General features: G+C 43.6%; 1 protein-coding gene across 1 annotated transcript; it reads right to left on the minus strand.

Annotated features, from left to right (window-relative positions):
* Positions 1-13,312: 13,312 nt before the first annotated feature.
* On the minus strand, positions 13,313-18,291 carry LOC115082129 (protocadherin-9). The gene is made up of 2 exons (XM_029586388.1): positions 17,273-18,291; positions 13,313-16,616 (listed from the first exon to the last, which is right to left on the minus strand). The coding sequence occupies exon 2, from the start codon at positions 16,450-16,452 to the stop codon at positions 13,360-13,362; it is 3,093 nt and encodes a 1,030-aa protein (XP_029442248.1). The 5' UTR covers positions 16,453-16,616; positions 17,273-18,291; the 3' UTR covers positions 13,313-13,359.
* Positions 18,292-18,910: the final 619 nt, after the last annotated feature.

An 18,910-nucleotide genomic window follows, 5' to 3' on the forward strand; every position in this document is an offset into this window, starting at 1 on the left:
CCAGGATGACTGATTTTTAGTACCAATTCTATTGCTATGATCACAGCCTCCTATGGCAAGTACTTGCATGCTTCATTTGTAATAATAATAGTTTTTTTAAAAAATAATCTGTGGTACTCCTTTTATAGCACCTGCGAAATGTTCAGTTAATTTTATAGCTAGAGCAAGAACTGTGGATTTATGGTAGAATGTTTCTAGGAGAAAACATATCTTTTTCAGTAAGATGAAAAAGTGGATTTTTTTTTTTTAAATCTCAAACATACATACATTTTGCATCAATGAGGTTCATGTACCTTAATGTGTTGCCACAACCCATCATGGCTCCAGTTAAACCATCTCCACTAAACCTGAAATCCCATGATTTCAACAGATTTCTGTGCAGCAGCAAGCGTGGGCACAAATTTATTTTATTACCAGCAAAGAAAAGCAAGGCAATGTCCCTTCCTTCCTGGCATACAGTCCTTTTATTGTTCCCTTTGCTTTAAAGGCAGAGATATGGGAACATGCCACAGAAATGAGCATTGCCTTCAGCCGTATATCTCGAGGAACACATACAATGGCCATAATGCATCCCAGGCTCAGGAAAGTGAGCCGGAAAATAAATTTTAAACATTCAGGATGGGAGAATAAAATATATTCAGAACAGTGATTTCTGGTTTGCTCCAGCAATAAACTGTCTCCTTATTACTATTCTTAAAAAAAAAAATAAAATACTGCCATATAGTAGCAAGGTCTAAAATCTAAAAGGCTGATTTAAAATAAAAACGTGCGGGCGTCCATGTGCGTGCGGTTCCCGGCGAGCGCACATGGATGTGCTGATTTTATATCATGCGCGCGGAGACGTGTGCATGTTATAAAATATAATGCTTGCTCACACATGATGCCTGATTTTTGTATTGGCGCGCGCATGTGCGCACAAGTCGCAACTCACGCGTGCAGGGAGGTGAATTTTTTAAAGTACATGCGGCGATGCAATTGGGCCTTTGTCCAGTTCCCTCCCAGTCTGCTCCAATTAAGGAGCAGACTGGGAGGGAACTTCCCTACACCCCTACCTAGCCTTTCTACCTTTCCCTTCTCCTCCCCGACCCCTACCTACCTAGGTATTTTTTTTTAAACTTATCTGCTCATTCAGAGCAGAAGGAAGTTTTGCGTGCTGGCCAGCTGCTGGCGTGCGCATCCCCGGGACAGGGCCTATTGGCCGCTGTCCTGGCCGGCCTCCAATGCCCCCAGCCTGTCCCTTTTAGCTGGCCCGGCACTTCTGCGCGTATTGGGAGTTACACGCGTTGCTGGGCCTTTTAGAAAATGCAGGGCTTTTAAAATTCAGGCATAAATGTTTATCTTGTAGCAAAACAAAATTTGGCTCATGGATCATACACGTCATGCTTGAAGTGTTACACTTGTTGATGGTTTGTACTTAGTCTGGAGTGTCATCTGTCACAATGTGATTATGAACCTGATCCTTACCAAAAAATATTCAACAAAAGCTTACAGCATCACAAAATATGGGGTGCCAAGAAATTAATTTAGGAATTTCCAAAGGAGCATGCTTCTTTGTTGAATCTCAAGGATCCTCAATGAGCCCTGCAGTATTCAGGTAAGATGAGTTACAGAAATGTACAGAATACAAAATTGACTTCAGTACAGTGAAGTAAAATGTTCCCAAAGGATAACCTCTGATTCCGCCCCTCTGCACCACCTATGCACTGGCTTTCGACCGAGCAAACAAGTTATGCCCACATCAAAGCATGTACAAAAACTCGTACTACTGTCTTAAAATGTTATATCATCACATGCACACACTTATTTTCTTCTCTTTTCATTTCGTTTTGCAGCACGGCAACTGCAATGACTTATTCCTAGGCTTCCAGATCAGATACTTCCCCGTTCATGCAGCCCAGGCTGCCATGAGCTTTCATACTCAGTTTCCAGTATTCTTCCCTATTTTTTTATCTCTTTCCCAGTCTAACCATCTGAGAAGCAAATGACGGCGGCTCCATTCAGAGCCGGATAAAAGGGCAATCTAGGCTGACCAATAGGTGTGATTGATATGGGTCTCACTTTCTCCCAGGAGCTGTGAATTCCATGGTATTCCTATGAACCCATTTTCTTTTACATTTTAGGTGAATCTAGCACTTTTAAGTGACTTCAAAAAGCACAAGATGGACAACACGGTTTGGAATAAGTCAGAACGTTAGTAAGCACAGTTCATCCTGTATGTCATTTATCTGCAACTGCACTTGGTGCTGGCCCTCCCTCGAGACCCGAGCACTAAGCAGGAAGACCTTGATAAACTGTGCAGAGATTCTGTGATATGACCAAAAGACCCAGCAGACAGTATCCTGAGAACACCAAACTCATTCCACTTGTGACTTAGATCATTTGTAATGCCACCTCCTTCATTTTCAGCTAGAGACCTAAGAGTACATCATGTACGAAGTCTGATAAGACAATCTACAGAAGATGGCAAACAATGGACAACATTCCTGGCTTTTTTTTTTTTTTAAGCCAGGAGAATACATTCTCTCAAGCTTACTACTTCGGCTGCCAGTGATTGTATTATTATACAAGAACTCCTCGAGACCCTGCCAAATAAAAATAAAAAACTCAGATTGGCTTTGCTTTCCTCTTGTACTAAGAATGCAATCACAGTAATGTGCTTGCCAATGTTAATACAGTACTATCAGATCCATAATAAAGACCTCTATGGGTGTCTCCTACAAAAGGTAACAAAAACTCAGAATACAACCGCAAATTAGCAATTGCTAACTGCTGCCATTACAACCACACAACGTGGACCTAGTATGAACTCACAGCAACAAGACAGCAGATGAGAACCAACTGGGCCAGTTCTCTTTCACTCTAACCTGGCTAAGGATAGACAGAAGGGATCATCACTGCCCTTTCTGGCTGTACTTCCAGCAGTAGAAAAAAAATGCCTTGGCAAATGCAGTTGTCAATCGAAATGCCCCTAAGAACTTCCAATATTGAAGATCAAATTCCCCCGAAAGAAAAATAAAATGTCATGATCTCTAAGGAATTTTTTTTTTCACACAAGCAAACGATTCATATCACTGCAAAGCTGAGAGTTAGTGCTGTGACATATGTACATATGACAAACAATGCCAGTGAAAAATCATAGCAAATAATAACAGGGTGAAGAATCTTAAGAGCCTTTGTCTTCCTCTGGCATCCCCTAAGTGTTCTTCTTATATACTGTGTGTGCACACAGAAGCAATAGAAAAAAATATATAAATAGAAAACCAGAAAGAGAGAGAGAGAGAGAGAGATAGTGCACACACAAACATGCTTCAGCTACAACCATGTCAGCTGTATTATTTTAGATAAAATAGTGTGGGGTATTTTAAATTCAGGACTCCTGGCTTCTTCTCTATGGTTAGCTTCGTTCTTGATGTCATGTATGAGCTAGGGCAACAGATTCAGAAAACTCAACCCCTAACTATGATGCCAGTCATTACAGGATTCCCCCTTTGTGGTTTAAACATGACTGACTTGAATTTTCAAAGCCATCTACATGCATAAAACTGCTTTATGTCTGTAAATAGAGGTTAGAAAACAATCTGGGGCTCAGTGCACATAGAGGTAGCAAGTAGCAACTACTTTTATGCCAACTGGCATGAGGCATTCCAGAAGTTTGTAGGGGGGATGGGGGGAGTTGGAACGTCTGGACATAGTTTTAGATTTTAATAAACATGCACAAGTTAAACCCTTTGAAGAGGAGGTGTAACTTTGCATGAGCTTTTCTGCGCAAATACCAGCCCATTACCTGGGAATTATTTTCTGCGGTTCTGTACATACAAGGCTGGATTTAGGCCCAGGCAACTACCTAGGGCACCATATTTTGAAGACCTCCAGTTTCCAAGGGCAAAGAGAAGCCTGCTGCTTCTGCTGCCTGCTTGAGAGTCATGTGCCAGCAGAGCTTCCAAATGGTGTGGTGCTCTGCTTCTGGGCACCAAAATCTTATAGCCGGCCATGGCTGCATACATCAGGTTGAGCTATAGAAATGATAAGCAGTAGAAGTATTAGAATTTTTAATGCTAACTGATGCGTGCAAGTTCACTTTGAAAATTCAAGGTAAAGTCTGCACATAAAAGGCACAAGCAAACTTTACCCGACTGCATGCAGTTATAAAATTACCTTCCAAAAATAATTTCCAAATTCAGTATCGGCACCAGAGATCCACTGAAATAGGCTTACGATTGGGCAGTGGAGGAAGAATATTTCACACTTTCACTCTGCTTTGGTATTTATAGTAAAGGTTTATGTATTTATTTAGTTAGATTTAATATGCCGCTGGGAAAAAATGTATCCAAGCAGAGAAAAACAATAAAACATACATAAAATTGAAAACCATAAAACATACATAAAAATTATGGTTAAAAAAAGAGAGGTTTCTATTTTTCCTAACAGACTCAAAAAATATATATAATGGGAGAACAAATACTGACTGAAAAAGTGAAGTAATAGGTAACAACTGTAGCTAGCCAGGCAGAGATGGATCAGGCAGAAGTGGAACTGCAGCTCTGTTCCTGCTATTTACAATGGAAGCTTAAATGCTGAAAAATACTCCACAAGCCATTAGGGTTTTTCAGTGCCTTGAGAGAGAGATTAGAGTATTTCGTAATCAACTGCTAAAGAAAGCAGAGGGCCAAAGCTGGGTCATGGAAGAATGAGAATTCTTTCACTATTGGGCTTGCACAGAAACATAGCAGTAGCCGTTGTGAAAAAAAAACAAACAAACCACAGACACACACACAAAGCGATAGAAATCTGTTGCTGACTTTCTATAGTTCCTTGATCAGAAAACCACAGCAGTGCCCCTGCATTCTGAAAAGCTGAAATTTCATTATGCTAAACACCATGAGAACAAGCCTGAACGGAGCCCGTGCTATCCCAGAGGAGAGGAGGACTGCCGGATTCCTGCCTTCCCACCTATGACAAGTCATCGCTAAAGCCCTTCACAACAGACATGCTTTAACTTTGCCACCGACACACAGCATGCCACCCATGTAAACCTTCCTGTTCAACAGCCAAAAATCTATCAAACTGTTCTATAGAGCATTATCAGAGCTAAGAGCCTATGTCACCTTTAATTGCCATGATATTACACTGGCAACATTTCTATGTACAGGACAGATAGACCTTCATTTAACCATCCCAGCCAATGACTTCAGAAATCAGCATGGAATTAGTCTTCCATTGCAAGTTCTGCATAGAATGAATTTAAAACTGCTGGTTTCAAATGCATTTCTTGAGATAATTGAACAAAGACTGCTCTCCAAACAGTGACCTGCAGTACTGCACTTTGTGGGCTATCTACAGGATAATCCAAAATGTCATCACATTTTCCCTTCCAGCTGCAGTCAAAGTCTTGCAACCAAATATCACCCCAAGTATGGAGCTCCTGTTATATGCAGGTGCTGAAGTCCCAGAATACCCAGAGCCTACCTGCATACGTTCCTACCCCGACATCACAAAAGAAAAAAAAAAACAAGATTTTTATAACTGAAGGAAACCAAATTCTATCATCACAACCATGGGGATGCAGCTAGTAAATTGGCCAGCCACTGAAGAGGTAATTTTCAAAGAGTTACGTGCATAAAATTTAGAATATACACGTGAAAGTAGCCTGTACTTGTGTAATTGCTATTTTATGAACATCAAAAATGTGCGTGTACTTTAGGTTTCATGCACACAAAAAAAGGGGAGCTCTAAACACATTCTGGAGTGGGGCCTACAGTTTTTTGTGTAAGTGGCTAATGTAAAAGAGACTTAGGCACATACATTTGGCAACTTATTCGTGGAATTTTACACCTGCCAATCATCCTTGGTAAGTGATATCACATGATACTGTCTAGTAATGACTGAGTGGGAGATCTGGGTGGAACTGAGGTGGGGTGGGGGGGGGGGGAGGGCAGGCTGAAGATCCAGCAGGGTTGCAATGACCTGGTGGAGGAATCAGAAAATTAATAATTTCAATTACATGGGCATGTTTTAAAATAGGTCCACTTATGCGAGCAAGTACTACTTTATTTTTGCTTGTCATGTTTGTTTATTTATATTCCTCTTTAGTATACTTCAAAGCGGATTACATTCAGGTACTGTAGACACCTCTGTATATTTTTAAAATAGGTAGGAGAAGTATATGCATACAATGCATTGCATGTAGTCGTGTGTGTACCCATACGAGCATATTTTGTGGGGGTGGAAATACGCATAATTTATAATGCACGCACGTGTGATACATTTGGAATACAATATCATCGCAGATCACTGCGCAGCCCTATTTACTCATATAGGTCCATGTGGATTTGATTGAAAGTTGCCCTCCGAGTATCTAGATAAATGGTTACATTATTTCAAAATAAGGAAAAAGATTGCAGTGCTTGCTTTTCCAGAAGAGTCAAGTTTTGCTGCTGTGGCTCGAGGGATCGATGTCAGGATCACATTAGAGCCTGTGTGGTAGCTACATGTGCCTTGGAGCAGAGGGTACTCTGGGCTTCTGTGCCTGTACTGAAAAGGCACTCAATGCCTGGAGCTACACGTGGCTGCTGGACTATACTCTAGCCACCTAGATTTGTACAACATTCATGCCTATTGACGTAATGCAACCAATACATAATCTCATTAAATATTAGCAAAACCAATAACACAACTAAAGGGATGACAAGCAAATATTTTGTAATGTATAGTATTTTTTTTTAATAATATTTAAGTTACTATACTTGGGAGGATTTGTTGCAGATATTTTTTTCTAGCATGTCCTGCAAGGTTTTAGGTACATCAAAATAGAAAATTAAATATTTTAGAAAAGAGAGTTTTGATACCTTGCAATCTTTTTGGGAGCTGCATGGTTTAAGATAGAAAAGTCCATTATTTTTTATTTAAAAAAAAAGTACAAAATGGTCCATTTACTTATCCCAGTTTTGAAAAGTCTTTCAACTACATCACAAGAAATAACTGCCAAAAGAATTTGTGCATATTGATCTTATTAAGAATAATAACACTGTCACCAGTAACACAATCAAGGGAGAAGGAAAGGGGTCCTGTGACTACATAATCCTTGGGTTTCCATGATTCCTGCTCATACTGTTTAGGTTGGTTGCGTGATTTTAAATGCAACAGGACTCTGTGTTCAATGCCGTAATGCATCACTGCCGGGGGAAGTGCCAGCCACGTTCTCACACGATCCATACCGACTCTCAATACAAACCCGACTCCATGATGGACAGACACTTCAAGTAGACTGCCGGCACTGAATTGGCCCCTGGCGGTCCTCCGGCTCAGCCACAGCGATGACATTGTGCTTTCCAGAGAAAGAAGGCCACACATGCCAGGAAGGTCAGGCGGAAATTCCCTCAGCCACACTGTCAGTCTCAGATCTTCAGTGTTCCTGCACTATGGTGGAAGTTGCCCTCTTTAGCTTAAACCCTCCCCCCAAAATAAATAAATAAATAGATAAAAAACCCACAACAGCAGCAGCAGTAACAACTACCACCATAATGGAGCTAGATGAAGTTGTGGGATACCATAGGACATTTTTGTATCACTGTAAACAGTAGCACCACCATTCACTGTCTCATGTTCTGTATGCCTTCTGTAAGACATTGGAGCACTAACACAAGAAAATCTAAGGGAAAGACAGAAACTATTTGAATAAATCCATTTTAAGATTTTAGCAGACATTTCAGAAAACAAATTCATCTGCCAAATGGAAGAGTATATCTTTCAGTACCCAGAAGAGATTAGGCTATCAGGAGCCCAAATTCGCCTCTACACACAAATTATTTCCAGCCAGCTACAGAAAAAGTAAACTCAACTGCTCCTTCAGCACTTGGACTAGTGGAAGGCGCCTTGCCAGGCCTGCTGCAGAAACCAGGAGGCTGACTCTGGGCAGGGCTGAATTCAGAAATTTTCTGCCTGGGTGCAAATTGGAACAGGGGAAAGGGGTGTGTGGAAACACCAACATTACTACTTATGGAACTAAAATAAAAAGGGCACCTAAACATACCAATTGGTGGAGGCTGTGCTCCCTTCTCCTCTTCCTCTCCCCAGCCAGGGGCAGCAATGGTGGCATCACACCAGCACTGCAATTCTGAAGCCTTTGTGACCCAAGCAAATTCCTGAAACATGGTTGCTAGTTTGACCCCAGAATTTCAGAACCACGATCAGAAACTGCAAAACTAACACCGATAGCCCCACGAAAAATTTTAAAAACTACTAAACAAATGCTCCCTTTCAAACCATACAGCACATTTTTCAAAGTGTAAAAGATACTGTAGGCATTCGTTTTGGCTTATTTTGGATGTTTCTTTTTGTTAGCTTGGTGCTGAGCTCAACCCTGTTGTTCATCCTTTTAAAGGGCTTCCAGATTTTTGTGTGCAAGATTTTTTCATGAAACATACCTGCACAGACTTCAGCACTACAAAATAGTTCATCTTCCTGTAGGTAGTATTATAGCCTGGGAGCCCCATTTCAAATATGTGTGTTTGCGAAACAGATATGCAAATACTTTTTTTTTTTAATTCCAGTTAAGAGGTGAATAACAAACTGTTATGTTTTGTACTTATTGGGTGTAAATGTTCTTATTAATGTCTATGGCACAAAAAATATTTTTAAAACGGGGAAATATTTTCCAGTTTGCTCATCCGTAACGATTGTGCTTGTGTACCGCAGGTGCCAGCTCTGCGGGCGTGCGGCCTTTTGCCAGCTACGATATCTAGTGATGACAGCTGAAAGGGGACATCGGAGGGGTAGTGGGAGGAAAGAGGGATGGAGGTCAGTCACTCAATATTGGGGGTGCACAGACAAAGCTTGCAGCTTATTGCTTGTACAAAAAAAAAAAAGTTCCATCTTTCTGTAGGCAAGAAACTCCTCTGCCAGGGATGTCACACTTGGTCCCACACATAGGTCTCATTCTCAGGATGACTGAGATATGCAAAAAAAAAAAAAAAAAGATCCCAGAATGGACATCAGCAGTCCTGAGACAGACACCTCTGTTTTACATGTAACTGCAGGCAAAACCCAGAGAAACGGCGGAACGTTTTAGCAGGCTGTGCCTGCATTATATCAGCGCGCTAAACAAACAGAACTAGAGGGGAGCAAATCATGTTCTCTGTGCCGTCATTTAGTCTGCAGTGTCAGTGCACAGTGCACCTGCGGAGATCCCAGCAGCATTGCTTACTCTATGCACAAAACTATAAAACTAAGCGGGGATACAAGTTATTTCTATAACTAAAATCGAGGAATTGAAAATCCAGTGGCCAGATGATGCTTTGCAGCTCATCATCATCTGAATAGGTAGAAATGCAATAATACTCTGGGTAATAATAGCTACGGTGCTAGTGATACATTGAAAACGGAGTGCATCTCAAACCTGCCACCCACCTAAATGGCTTCACAGTGCTGTTATTTTCCCTCCATACGTCTTTCTACCAGAAAGTATGTATTTAAAGAAAATGGCACAAACTGAGTCAAACCTCCAAAGTCTTCCTTAATAGTTTTCCAAAGAACAAGGGCTCCCTGGGGAATTATTTCCAATCTTTTCTTTTTTGTTATACAGCAGCTGCAGCAGAGAGCTCCCCAGCACTGTAAATCTTTCTTCAGGCGAGCCAGACAGGAAGCAGTTGGAGAAAGTTTAGATAACAAATGCACACCGCACACCCGAGGCGCAACTGCAAGAAATACATCACAGAGCAGGACGACACTGGGAAAAACATCTCCCCTGTTCCCCCTACACGCCGTTGTGCACGGATTGAACGAAGTCACGCTATTTGCATTCACCGACGTTACAGATCAGGAGCTGCAATGCAAAACCTGCCGATAGCGCGCTGCGCTCCGAGAACGTGTGTGATCCCTCACTTACAGAGTTCAGTCCATCAGTGTGGGACAGACAAGGACAGGGGGCCAGGTTCGGAGGAGAGTGGAGTACAGAGGCCTGAACCTACCATCCACTGTCTCACCTGCCAACATGAAATGTTTTCTCCAGTTTTTTTTGGTTTGCTTGATTTTTTTAAGAGGGGAAGGGGAACCTTCAGATAACAATGCCAATCCTTAAATATATGGTAAATCTGATCCTGTGATTTGAACTGTTCTGGTTTCCAAGCTTGGTAGGGTTTTTCGGAAATAAATGGAATTGCGGTTTTTTTCTGTGAAATACTTTACACTGGACAATCTGAAAGGCAAGGGAAATCCTTATAGTGTAAAACTTGGCAGGGGGTGCAGAGGATACATACAGAACCCACCCCTTTTGCTTGACCATTCATACAGAACCACAGGAGAACAAAATTACATCTCACTCAACAATGGTGCTTTCTAATCCGTGCTGGCATTTGAAATGTAAAACAATTCTAGATTTAGGGGTTTGTTTGCTTCACTGTGTGGCTGAGAGTGGGGTAGGAAAGGGTATCACAACAGCAGAGGGAAAATTAGACTTTTCTTAGAGCAACATCTGTATCCAGCTGGATAGCAAAGAAAATCTCCTAGCTCCTTCTCCTCCGTGCTACAGTACATTAAGTGCACACATGCCGAGTGCATTCACCACACATCTTGCTGCTTAATAAGGTTTCTGTAAGAGCTGTTAGAAGCCTGTGGATCATTTGCACCCCAACAAAAGGAGGCTCCCTATTCATTGCTTACAAGAGACCAGACAAGATGTTCTGCAGTTTTACCGAGGTTCCCGACATCATTGCTGTGGCTGAAAGTTTCATTTGCTTATTTCTGTGTGTGTGTGTGTTTTGCAGTCTAGCGAACCCAGGTAGATTCCTCACTTGAGCTGCCAAAATCAAGCGGGTCACTGGTTTCACATCTTTTAAACATCTGTTGTTTATCCCTGGGAAAGCACACCAGGGGCAAGAAAATTAATTCCCCAATTGCTGTCAACTGATTTAGGGAGCAGCAATAAACATCTTACCGCAGAGCCTCCGGCTTCCACAAACTGCTGTCAAGAGGCCTGGGTGGCAACAGGGCTACAGCTGCACTAGCAACGAGGACTTCATGGGAAAGCAAAGCTTGAAATGGCACCTAGCCCTCCTCATCCCTGAACGCCAAGAACAGTATCAAAAATCTCAAACTTTTTTGAATACAGTTGTGAGGGTGAAAAAAAAAAAAACCAAAACAAAACCCAGCAAACCCACATTAGGCTCATACCTTGTAGAGGTGGGCTATCAAGCTATAGTAATAGCAAATCAATACATAAACAAAGGCTTTACCAGAATAAATTGATTTCAGCACAGGAAACTGCATTAGGGTTTCAGAGTTCCTACAGAAGATCCACCAGTGTCACACATTTGCATCCTTTGCATACTTATTAAATCGCTGTAGCTCCTTCACTAATCAGCGCAGCGGTGCTTCCTTTGCCACATCAAAATACACAGCTGCTGACTAAGGAAAACAGAGAAGAGCTTAGCTTTGCCTCCCGGTTTTTTTCTACCTTGTTTGGTGGAATAGAATGACATTTGTGAATCTCATTTTCCGAGAACGCGACAGAGGGTCTTCACCTCCCTCCCCCGACCCCTGTCCTCCAACCTAAGTAGACAAAACCCAGTCTGTCCCTAGACCTAGCCACCATCAAGCATTTTTGTCCATGGAACTGCAAAACTTAAAAAGCACCTCCTGCTCGTAAATCAGATTTTGCAGGCAGCCCAGAGGCCCAACCTGCTCTGCCCCAGCCCATAATACATTTTAGACACATCCCCCTAGCTCAGAGAGCCAGTAGTCATCCTCGGCAAGCTACTGCAGGTTTAAACGTGGTGAAGAGGGGTGGGGAAGCACCTCTTTAAAAGTTGCTGTAGTGAAACTTAGCCGGCTTTGGAGGTGCTGCGCAAACTAGCCTGCTGATCGCTCCAGTGCGACTATCATTAAATAAAAGGTTTCTTTGGCTCTTGTACCAGCTGGATTTGTCCTTCCCCCACTTCTTATCTGCTGCAGGCTTGGCACCTGGCCAGCCCCAACGACGTGGTACCCTAGCGCCACCTACAGCCTGCTCATGCAAACTCACTTAGTGACAGCAGACAAGCACCAGTGAAATATTTTAGACAGTGCCGCAGCCAAATCTTTATCAGACAGGAATTACTAGACCTAAGGAAATAATAATAATAATAATAATAATAATAAAAAAAAAAAAACCAAATGCCGGATTTGGTTGAAATATGAGTTTCTCAGCCTGTTAATCTCTCTTCATATGGCATATTTCACAGTTTAAAATGAGCAATGACAGATCACTTACGCATTATTAAAATGAGAAATTATTTACAGTGGGTTGATGTGACTGCATAATTTCTGTTGTATTTATTAGAATGAGTGCACCACATAAGTATAACTTTGGCCATTGGAAAGATATGCAAAAACTGTCTAATTGTATCCTCCGCTTTTCAGAACTTAAACAACTATACCGGTACAACAAACATAACTTCTGAATCAAAACAGAGGAAGATTTTCTATATGGCTTAGTCAGAACTTGGGGGCAATCTAAACCCAAGGGTCCACACATAAAGGTCCTTTTAACCATTTTTACTCTTTTAATCTAAGAGTGCAGGCTGAGGAAACTTCTCAGGGAAAGTTTTGCTCCAGTGTCTATCAATAATCAATTAAATGCAGCACTGGCAATAAAAAAAAACAAAAAACCTGGCCAAAACATGCACTGCCAGAACTGATAATGATCCAGCAGGGGCAGGCTAGATGAGTTCTTGGAGCTGTGCCCCCCTCACCCCACCCCAGACCCCCAGAAACCGCACAAACCAACACCACAATATGGAATTCTGTTTCCCACTCTGCTTCAGGTTTGAAAAGTGAAGGACTCTGTGTATATCCATAGAACTGATTCCTTGGGATTTGGGTTGCCCCCAATCCTTCCCCTCCAAGTCATATTCCACCCCACCTAACTCCTCCGTATTTCAAACATGAGGCACCTCAGAATTTCAGTTGTCTTTATGAGATCTTCAAAAACTCTCATGTGCAATAATTCAATAGTGTCCCAACTTTGTCAGAACTGCACAGATCCTGATCTCATAAAGACGGCATAAAAATACTGATGGTGCAACGTTATACATCTTACATTTTAGACTGCATTACTCTGGACATGACAACATACCTGGGAAACAAGTTTTTCTTTATCCAGAAACTTTACTGTGGGACATGTCTGGAAAACCTATTGTTTTTATACAGTACAATTTTGTTTTAGTTTGTATGCATACAAAACTTTTGACTTCTGGAATACCCCAGGAGTTCATCTAGGAGCTGGGAAGAGCCCCGGGGTAAGGAAGGGGGAGTCAAGGTGGGGTTTTCCCTCTCCACAATATAACTAAGCCAAGGAATAGTAAAAGAAAAGACAATATTGGCACTTTAATACTGGTTGATTGGGCACTTGTATGCAGTACTTATAGACCAGTAAAAGTGCTCGTTTACCTGTCTGGTGTGTAAGGGGCCCTTTGTCTTGAAGCCTCCCTGGGAGCTGCACTCTGAGGCACTGAAGTGATCTGAACTAGTGGAAGAGCGTTTGGAGAGGGTATCACAGCCCCCAACAAAGGTGTTGTCCAAAGGGAGTTCCTGAATCACATGATGCTTTTTCACAGACACCGGTGTGTCTGCTTTCAGATGAAAAGCAGACTGCGGAGATGCAGACTTGTAATGCTTTGCTAGATCTGGACTGCTCGGTTTAAAGGTTGTTGGCGGTGCTGTACCCCAGTCAAATCTTCCTATACCTTGCTCCTCCAGCTCAGCTGGAAGGCTTATTGTCCCGTTGATAGGTTCATGGACTGCTTCGTCTGGTTTGGACTCCTCAATGGTAACAAAGTTCAAAAGAGAGCTCTTTGGAGACTTCCTTTTCTTTCTCTTCTTCTTCTTGTTTTGCTTGTTCTCCTGGTTTGGAGACATCCACTCGGCCCCCTGTTTGCTCCTTTGGGCAGCTTTGAACCTTGATGCATGGCGACAGCGAACCAGGACAGTGACAAATATCACCACTATGACTACCATGGCACCCGCCACTATGGCAATCATGATTGTGAGATAGTCTTCATTCTGGTAAGGCTGGCTGCTGTCCCCTATGTTCCTATCTAGTGGGGTCTCCATAGTCCTGCGTATCAAATCATAAATGTAAGAAGCATTTCCAGCTGTTTCGTTGACATATAGGAATACCAGAACTAGGGTATGCAAGGATTTGGGATAACCCAGATCGCTTATGTTCACTACTAAACGATGCAAGCCCACGTCAAGGAGCGTGGGTTTTTCTTCCAGGGTAATGTTACCCGTTACTGGATCAATTCGAAATAAACCTTTACTGTTGCCACTCACAATGGTGTATTTGAGTTCAGCATTCATTCCAGTATCAATATCCACAGCAAATACTTCAGCTACCACAGAGCCCGGAATGGCCGAGAGAGGCACTAGTTTGAAAGAGGTATTGGAGGGTGGGTAGATAACCACTGGGCTGTTATCGTTGACATCCATGACGTTTATTGTCACTCTGGCGGTGGAAGAGCGGGGAGGCTGGCCGCTGTCCATGGCCTTGACATCAAAAGTGTAGGAGCTCTGCTGCTCCCTATCAAAGGACACATTAGATTTAATGACGCCAGAGTAAGGATCCAGCACAAAGTTTTCATTATCATTCAGAATTGAGAGGGTTACAGCTTTATTTTCTCCTGCATCTGCATCCGTCACCGTGATCACACCCACTGTACTGTACTTGGGCAAATTCTCAGAGACGAAGAATTGGAAGTGGTTGTGTGTGAATTTAGGACTGTTATCATTCTCATCCAGTACAATGACACTGACAGTCGCCTGGCTCTGCAGCGGTGGGGTGCCGTTGTCTCTGGCAGTGACGGTAAAGATGAAGCGGTCTTGTTCCTCTCTGTCAAACACTCTAGAGGCAGTCAGAACCCCCGACTTTCGATCCAAGTCAAAGAAGGAGGCATTGGGCCCAAGTTGGTAGACAATGTCTGCATTCTTGCCACTGTCTTCATCACTAGCACTGATTGTTGTTAAGTACAGGCCCCGCCGGTTGTTTTCAGACACTGACAGCTCAATGATGGACTGACTGAAGATGGGGGGATTGTCATTTTCATCTTCCAGCTCGACTCGGACCAGGGCAGTCTGGTTTAAGCTGGGCTTCCCTGTGTCAGCGGCAACAATTTTGAAGCTGAACTCTTTTGTGCCCTCATAGTCCAGCAGGGAAGAGGTCTCTAGCAAGTATTGGTTGTCATAGACAGCCTTCAGATGAAATGGGACCTCTCTTTCAATGAAACAGATTACTTTGCCATTCACATCAGTGTCCTTATCTGAAACTGTGATGAGGGCAATCTTGGTATTGATGGGATCTTTTTCGGATAAGTAGACAGTGCCATTGATAGGACTTATGATATAGCGAAGGTCTATGTTGGGTGGGTTATCGTTCACATCTGTGACATTGATTGTTACTGTGGCTCGGGCAGGAGTGGAGCTCCCGTCGGTGGCCAGTACTGTCATCTTGTGCACAGCAGTGTCCTCACGGTCTAGGGGTCTCTGTACTGTGATCAGGCCACTGGTAGCATTGAGGGCAAAGAGCTTTCGGCTGGCGGGAGGAACCTGGGCTCCGAAAATGTACCTAACTTCAGCATTGCTGCCCACATCTGCATCAGTGGCATGCAGCTGTGCCACAGAGGTGCCTAGGGCAGCGCTCTCGGGGATGTGTGCCTCCAACTGGCTCTCCCGGAAGACAGGCCGGTTATCATTCACATCACTCACTGTCACCTGCAGGATGGCTGTGCTGGACTTCTGTGGGCTGCCACCATCCTCCACCTTGATCTTCATCACATACGTGTCCTTCTGCTCACGGTCCAGGCTCTGCTGCACTATGAGCTGTGGCCACTTCTCACCTTCGGGTGTTTCTACCACGTCAAGCCCAAAGGTGCCTTGTCCATTCAGCAGCTCATAGCGCTGCACACCATTGTGGCCAGCATCCGGGTCCAGTGCCGATGGCACGGGGAAGCGGCTGTTCACTGGCGTGTTCTCAGGTACGGATAGGTTGAGCACAGTAGAGGGGAACATGGGCGCATTATCGTTGCTGTCCTTCACCACAATCTTGATCTTGATGAGGCGGAAGAAGTCATTGGGTAGGGTGACCACCTCCAGCTCAAAGGAGCACTCGCTATCCTCCCCAGCAGCCCCAGCACACAGCCGCTCACGGTCAATGCGGTTCGAGGTAGTGAAGATCTCGCCCGTACCACTGGCTACCCTTACCAGAGGTGCATCACCCGGTTTGGAGACCAGGCGATAGACTAGGTTGGCCCCCCCAACCCCAGTGTTGAGATGCGAGATGTTCAGGTCCCTTGGGATGTTGCCAATGGGCACATTTTCTGGCAGCTCCTCCCGGATGGTGTAGATAAGCTCTTGGGCCAGGGCAGAATCCAGCCTCAGGCAGGCGATAAGGGCAGCCAACAGATAAAAATCTGGCAGGTCCATGGTTAAGGGATGGGGGGGGGGGGAGGTGGGGATTTCTCTTTCCCAGGATTTTAGGAAGTCAAACGTGGCCGATCTTGGGTACAAGTGCACGGTCGTTGAGAAGAGGCGTGCATGGACAGCAGGATGTGTTGCCTTTCATCCCCCCTCGAAACTGGAGCCAGCAACTATCAATACAATCATACACATAGGGCATAATTACTTTCTTTCACAAAACAAAACAGTGTGATTCTGCAGTGCACATTGGAAAGCATGCATGCTATTCTCTGATGCAAATTACGTTCGTGAGCATAAACCAGCCCCGATCGGGGTGAACTAAAGCACCAAATATAATGAGCAATTTCCATTGGCACGTCCTGAGAATGACATTAGCCACTTTCTCAGCTGTAGTTTCTGCATGCACTTTCTAATCAATCCTTTGCACCTGCTGCAATTCCCTCTCATTTTATTGTTGCCACTAAAAATCCTTAACTACTTATTAGTATTTCTTTGTAACTGCACCATCAACTGCCAAATGCAAAATTTGTCTTTTTCTAAACCTACAACACTGCAATCATTCCCCCTCCCCCCCCCAAAAAAAAAACACCCAAATCCTGCTTCCCTCCCTCCTGCACACATTATATTGCTATTTTAGTGGAGAAAGCCCCCCACCGGCATATGCTGCAGCAGTACACATCAAGTAATACTTCAAATATCCGTCAACTACCGCACAATCTAAGATTGCTTCTTGCAGGTAAACCCAACTCCCTCCCCTAGATGTGCAGACACCCAGATCCATTTAAAAAAAAAGACCTTACAAGTTAAATATATACACATATCTTACAAGCCGGGGGGCAGCTGGAATCCAGATGCAGTTTCGACACAGCCAAAAGGTTTCCAAGGAAATGCAGAAGACGGTATTTCTTCTCTCTTTTTTTTTGCGTGGAAAAGGTGCAGTCTTTATCCACAAAGCTCCCTTTCGGATTGTTTTAGTAGCTGCCACACACATAAATACTGCAGATTTAATCCTGCAGGTAAAAGTCCAGGACCTGTGCTCAGCTGCAGATTACAGAGAAAAAGAAGTGTAAGGAGGCTCCAAGCAGCTACTTCGGCTAGAACCGGTCAGGGAGAAAGCACTAATCTTATCTGCAGGGTGGCCGATGCCCACGATTAGTTCCAGCATGGTGATGCAGGTAGGCAGGGTTGCGGATAACAAGCCGAGTAGGTGTGAGTTTTTTGTTTTTTTTTCCACGTTATACAATCCAGCAATCAGACGACAGACAAAAAAAAAAAAAAAGCATAAATAAGGGGAGGGAGTATAGGGGAGAGAACGCAAATCAAATAGAAGAAAATAAAATGTTGCATGCACAACTTTCGATTTGACAATTTGGGGTGGTAGGGGGGGAGGAGGAAGGATGATGATCTGCTGCAGCGGCACAATGTCCTCCTTGGACCAGTTCTGACACTAAGCACCGGCACCGCTTCCCTCTTTCCCTAGGAAGTGTGTGGCTCCCGGGCTGCAAAGAGGCAACTCGGCAGAAGGCTGTAATTCACAGCTCCCTCGTTAGTCATCCTCTCCACGTCTTGAGTTTCTCCAGCACCAGTCAGCCAGCCAGCCATACGCTCCCAGATTAAAAAGAGAGAGAAAAAAAAAAAAAAGAAAGAAAAGAAAACCAGATCCACAGTGTACTTCTTTCAGCCCAGGGATCAGCTGCAGCCACCACTGCATGCAATTTCCTTTTTCTGTTAACAACAACTGAACCACACATACAAAAAAAAAGAATAAATTAAAAAAAAAAAAATTAATAAAGTGTGCAACTTCTGGTGGGTAATGTTGCTTTTCCCTCTGTGACAGCTGCCAGAATATCCCAGTCGCGCTGGCGCTGTACAGCAGAGATGCTCCTCTCTTCCTCTCTCTCGCTTTCTCTCTGAGCTGAATTTCTTGATATAACTCTCAATAAGCCCAGAGGGAGGGTGTGAACTGCGCCGGGACCCCGCCCCTCCCGATGCTGATTGGCCGGAGGCGGGTGTCCCAGGGTTAGGATTGGCTGCACAATATCGGCATCGCAGATCCACTGAAACAGGTTTATAGCTGGGCAATGGAAAGGGGAGGGGGGAGGGAAAGACATTTTGCAGCACCGAACATACAATAATCACTCTGCATTGGTATTTACAGAGGATGCTAAAAAAAAAAAAAAAAAAGCAGGTTTCTACTTTTCCTACCGAACAGACTGAAAAAGAAAATAAATATAATGGGAGAACACACACTGACTGAAAATGTGAAGAAATAGGTAACAACTGTAGCTGGCCAGGCAGAAGTGGAACTGCAGATCTGTTCCTGCTATTTACAATGGGAGCTTAAATGCTGAAAGATTCTGCACAAGCCATTAGGGTTTTTCAGTGCCCTGAGAGAAAAATTAGAGTATTTCATAATCAACTGCTAAAGATAGCAGAGGGCCAAAGTTGGGTCTCAGCAGAATGA

This window comes from Rhinatrema bivittatum, unplaced genomic scaffold, assembly GCF_901001135.1.
Source record: "Rhinatrema bivittatum unplaced genomic scaffold, aRhiBiv1.1, whole genome shotgun sequence".
In the NCBI taxonomy this organism is placed as follows: domain Eukaryota; kingdom Metazoa; phylum Chordata; class Amphibia; order Gymnophiona; family Rhinatrematidae; genus Rhinatrema; species Rhinatrema bivittatum.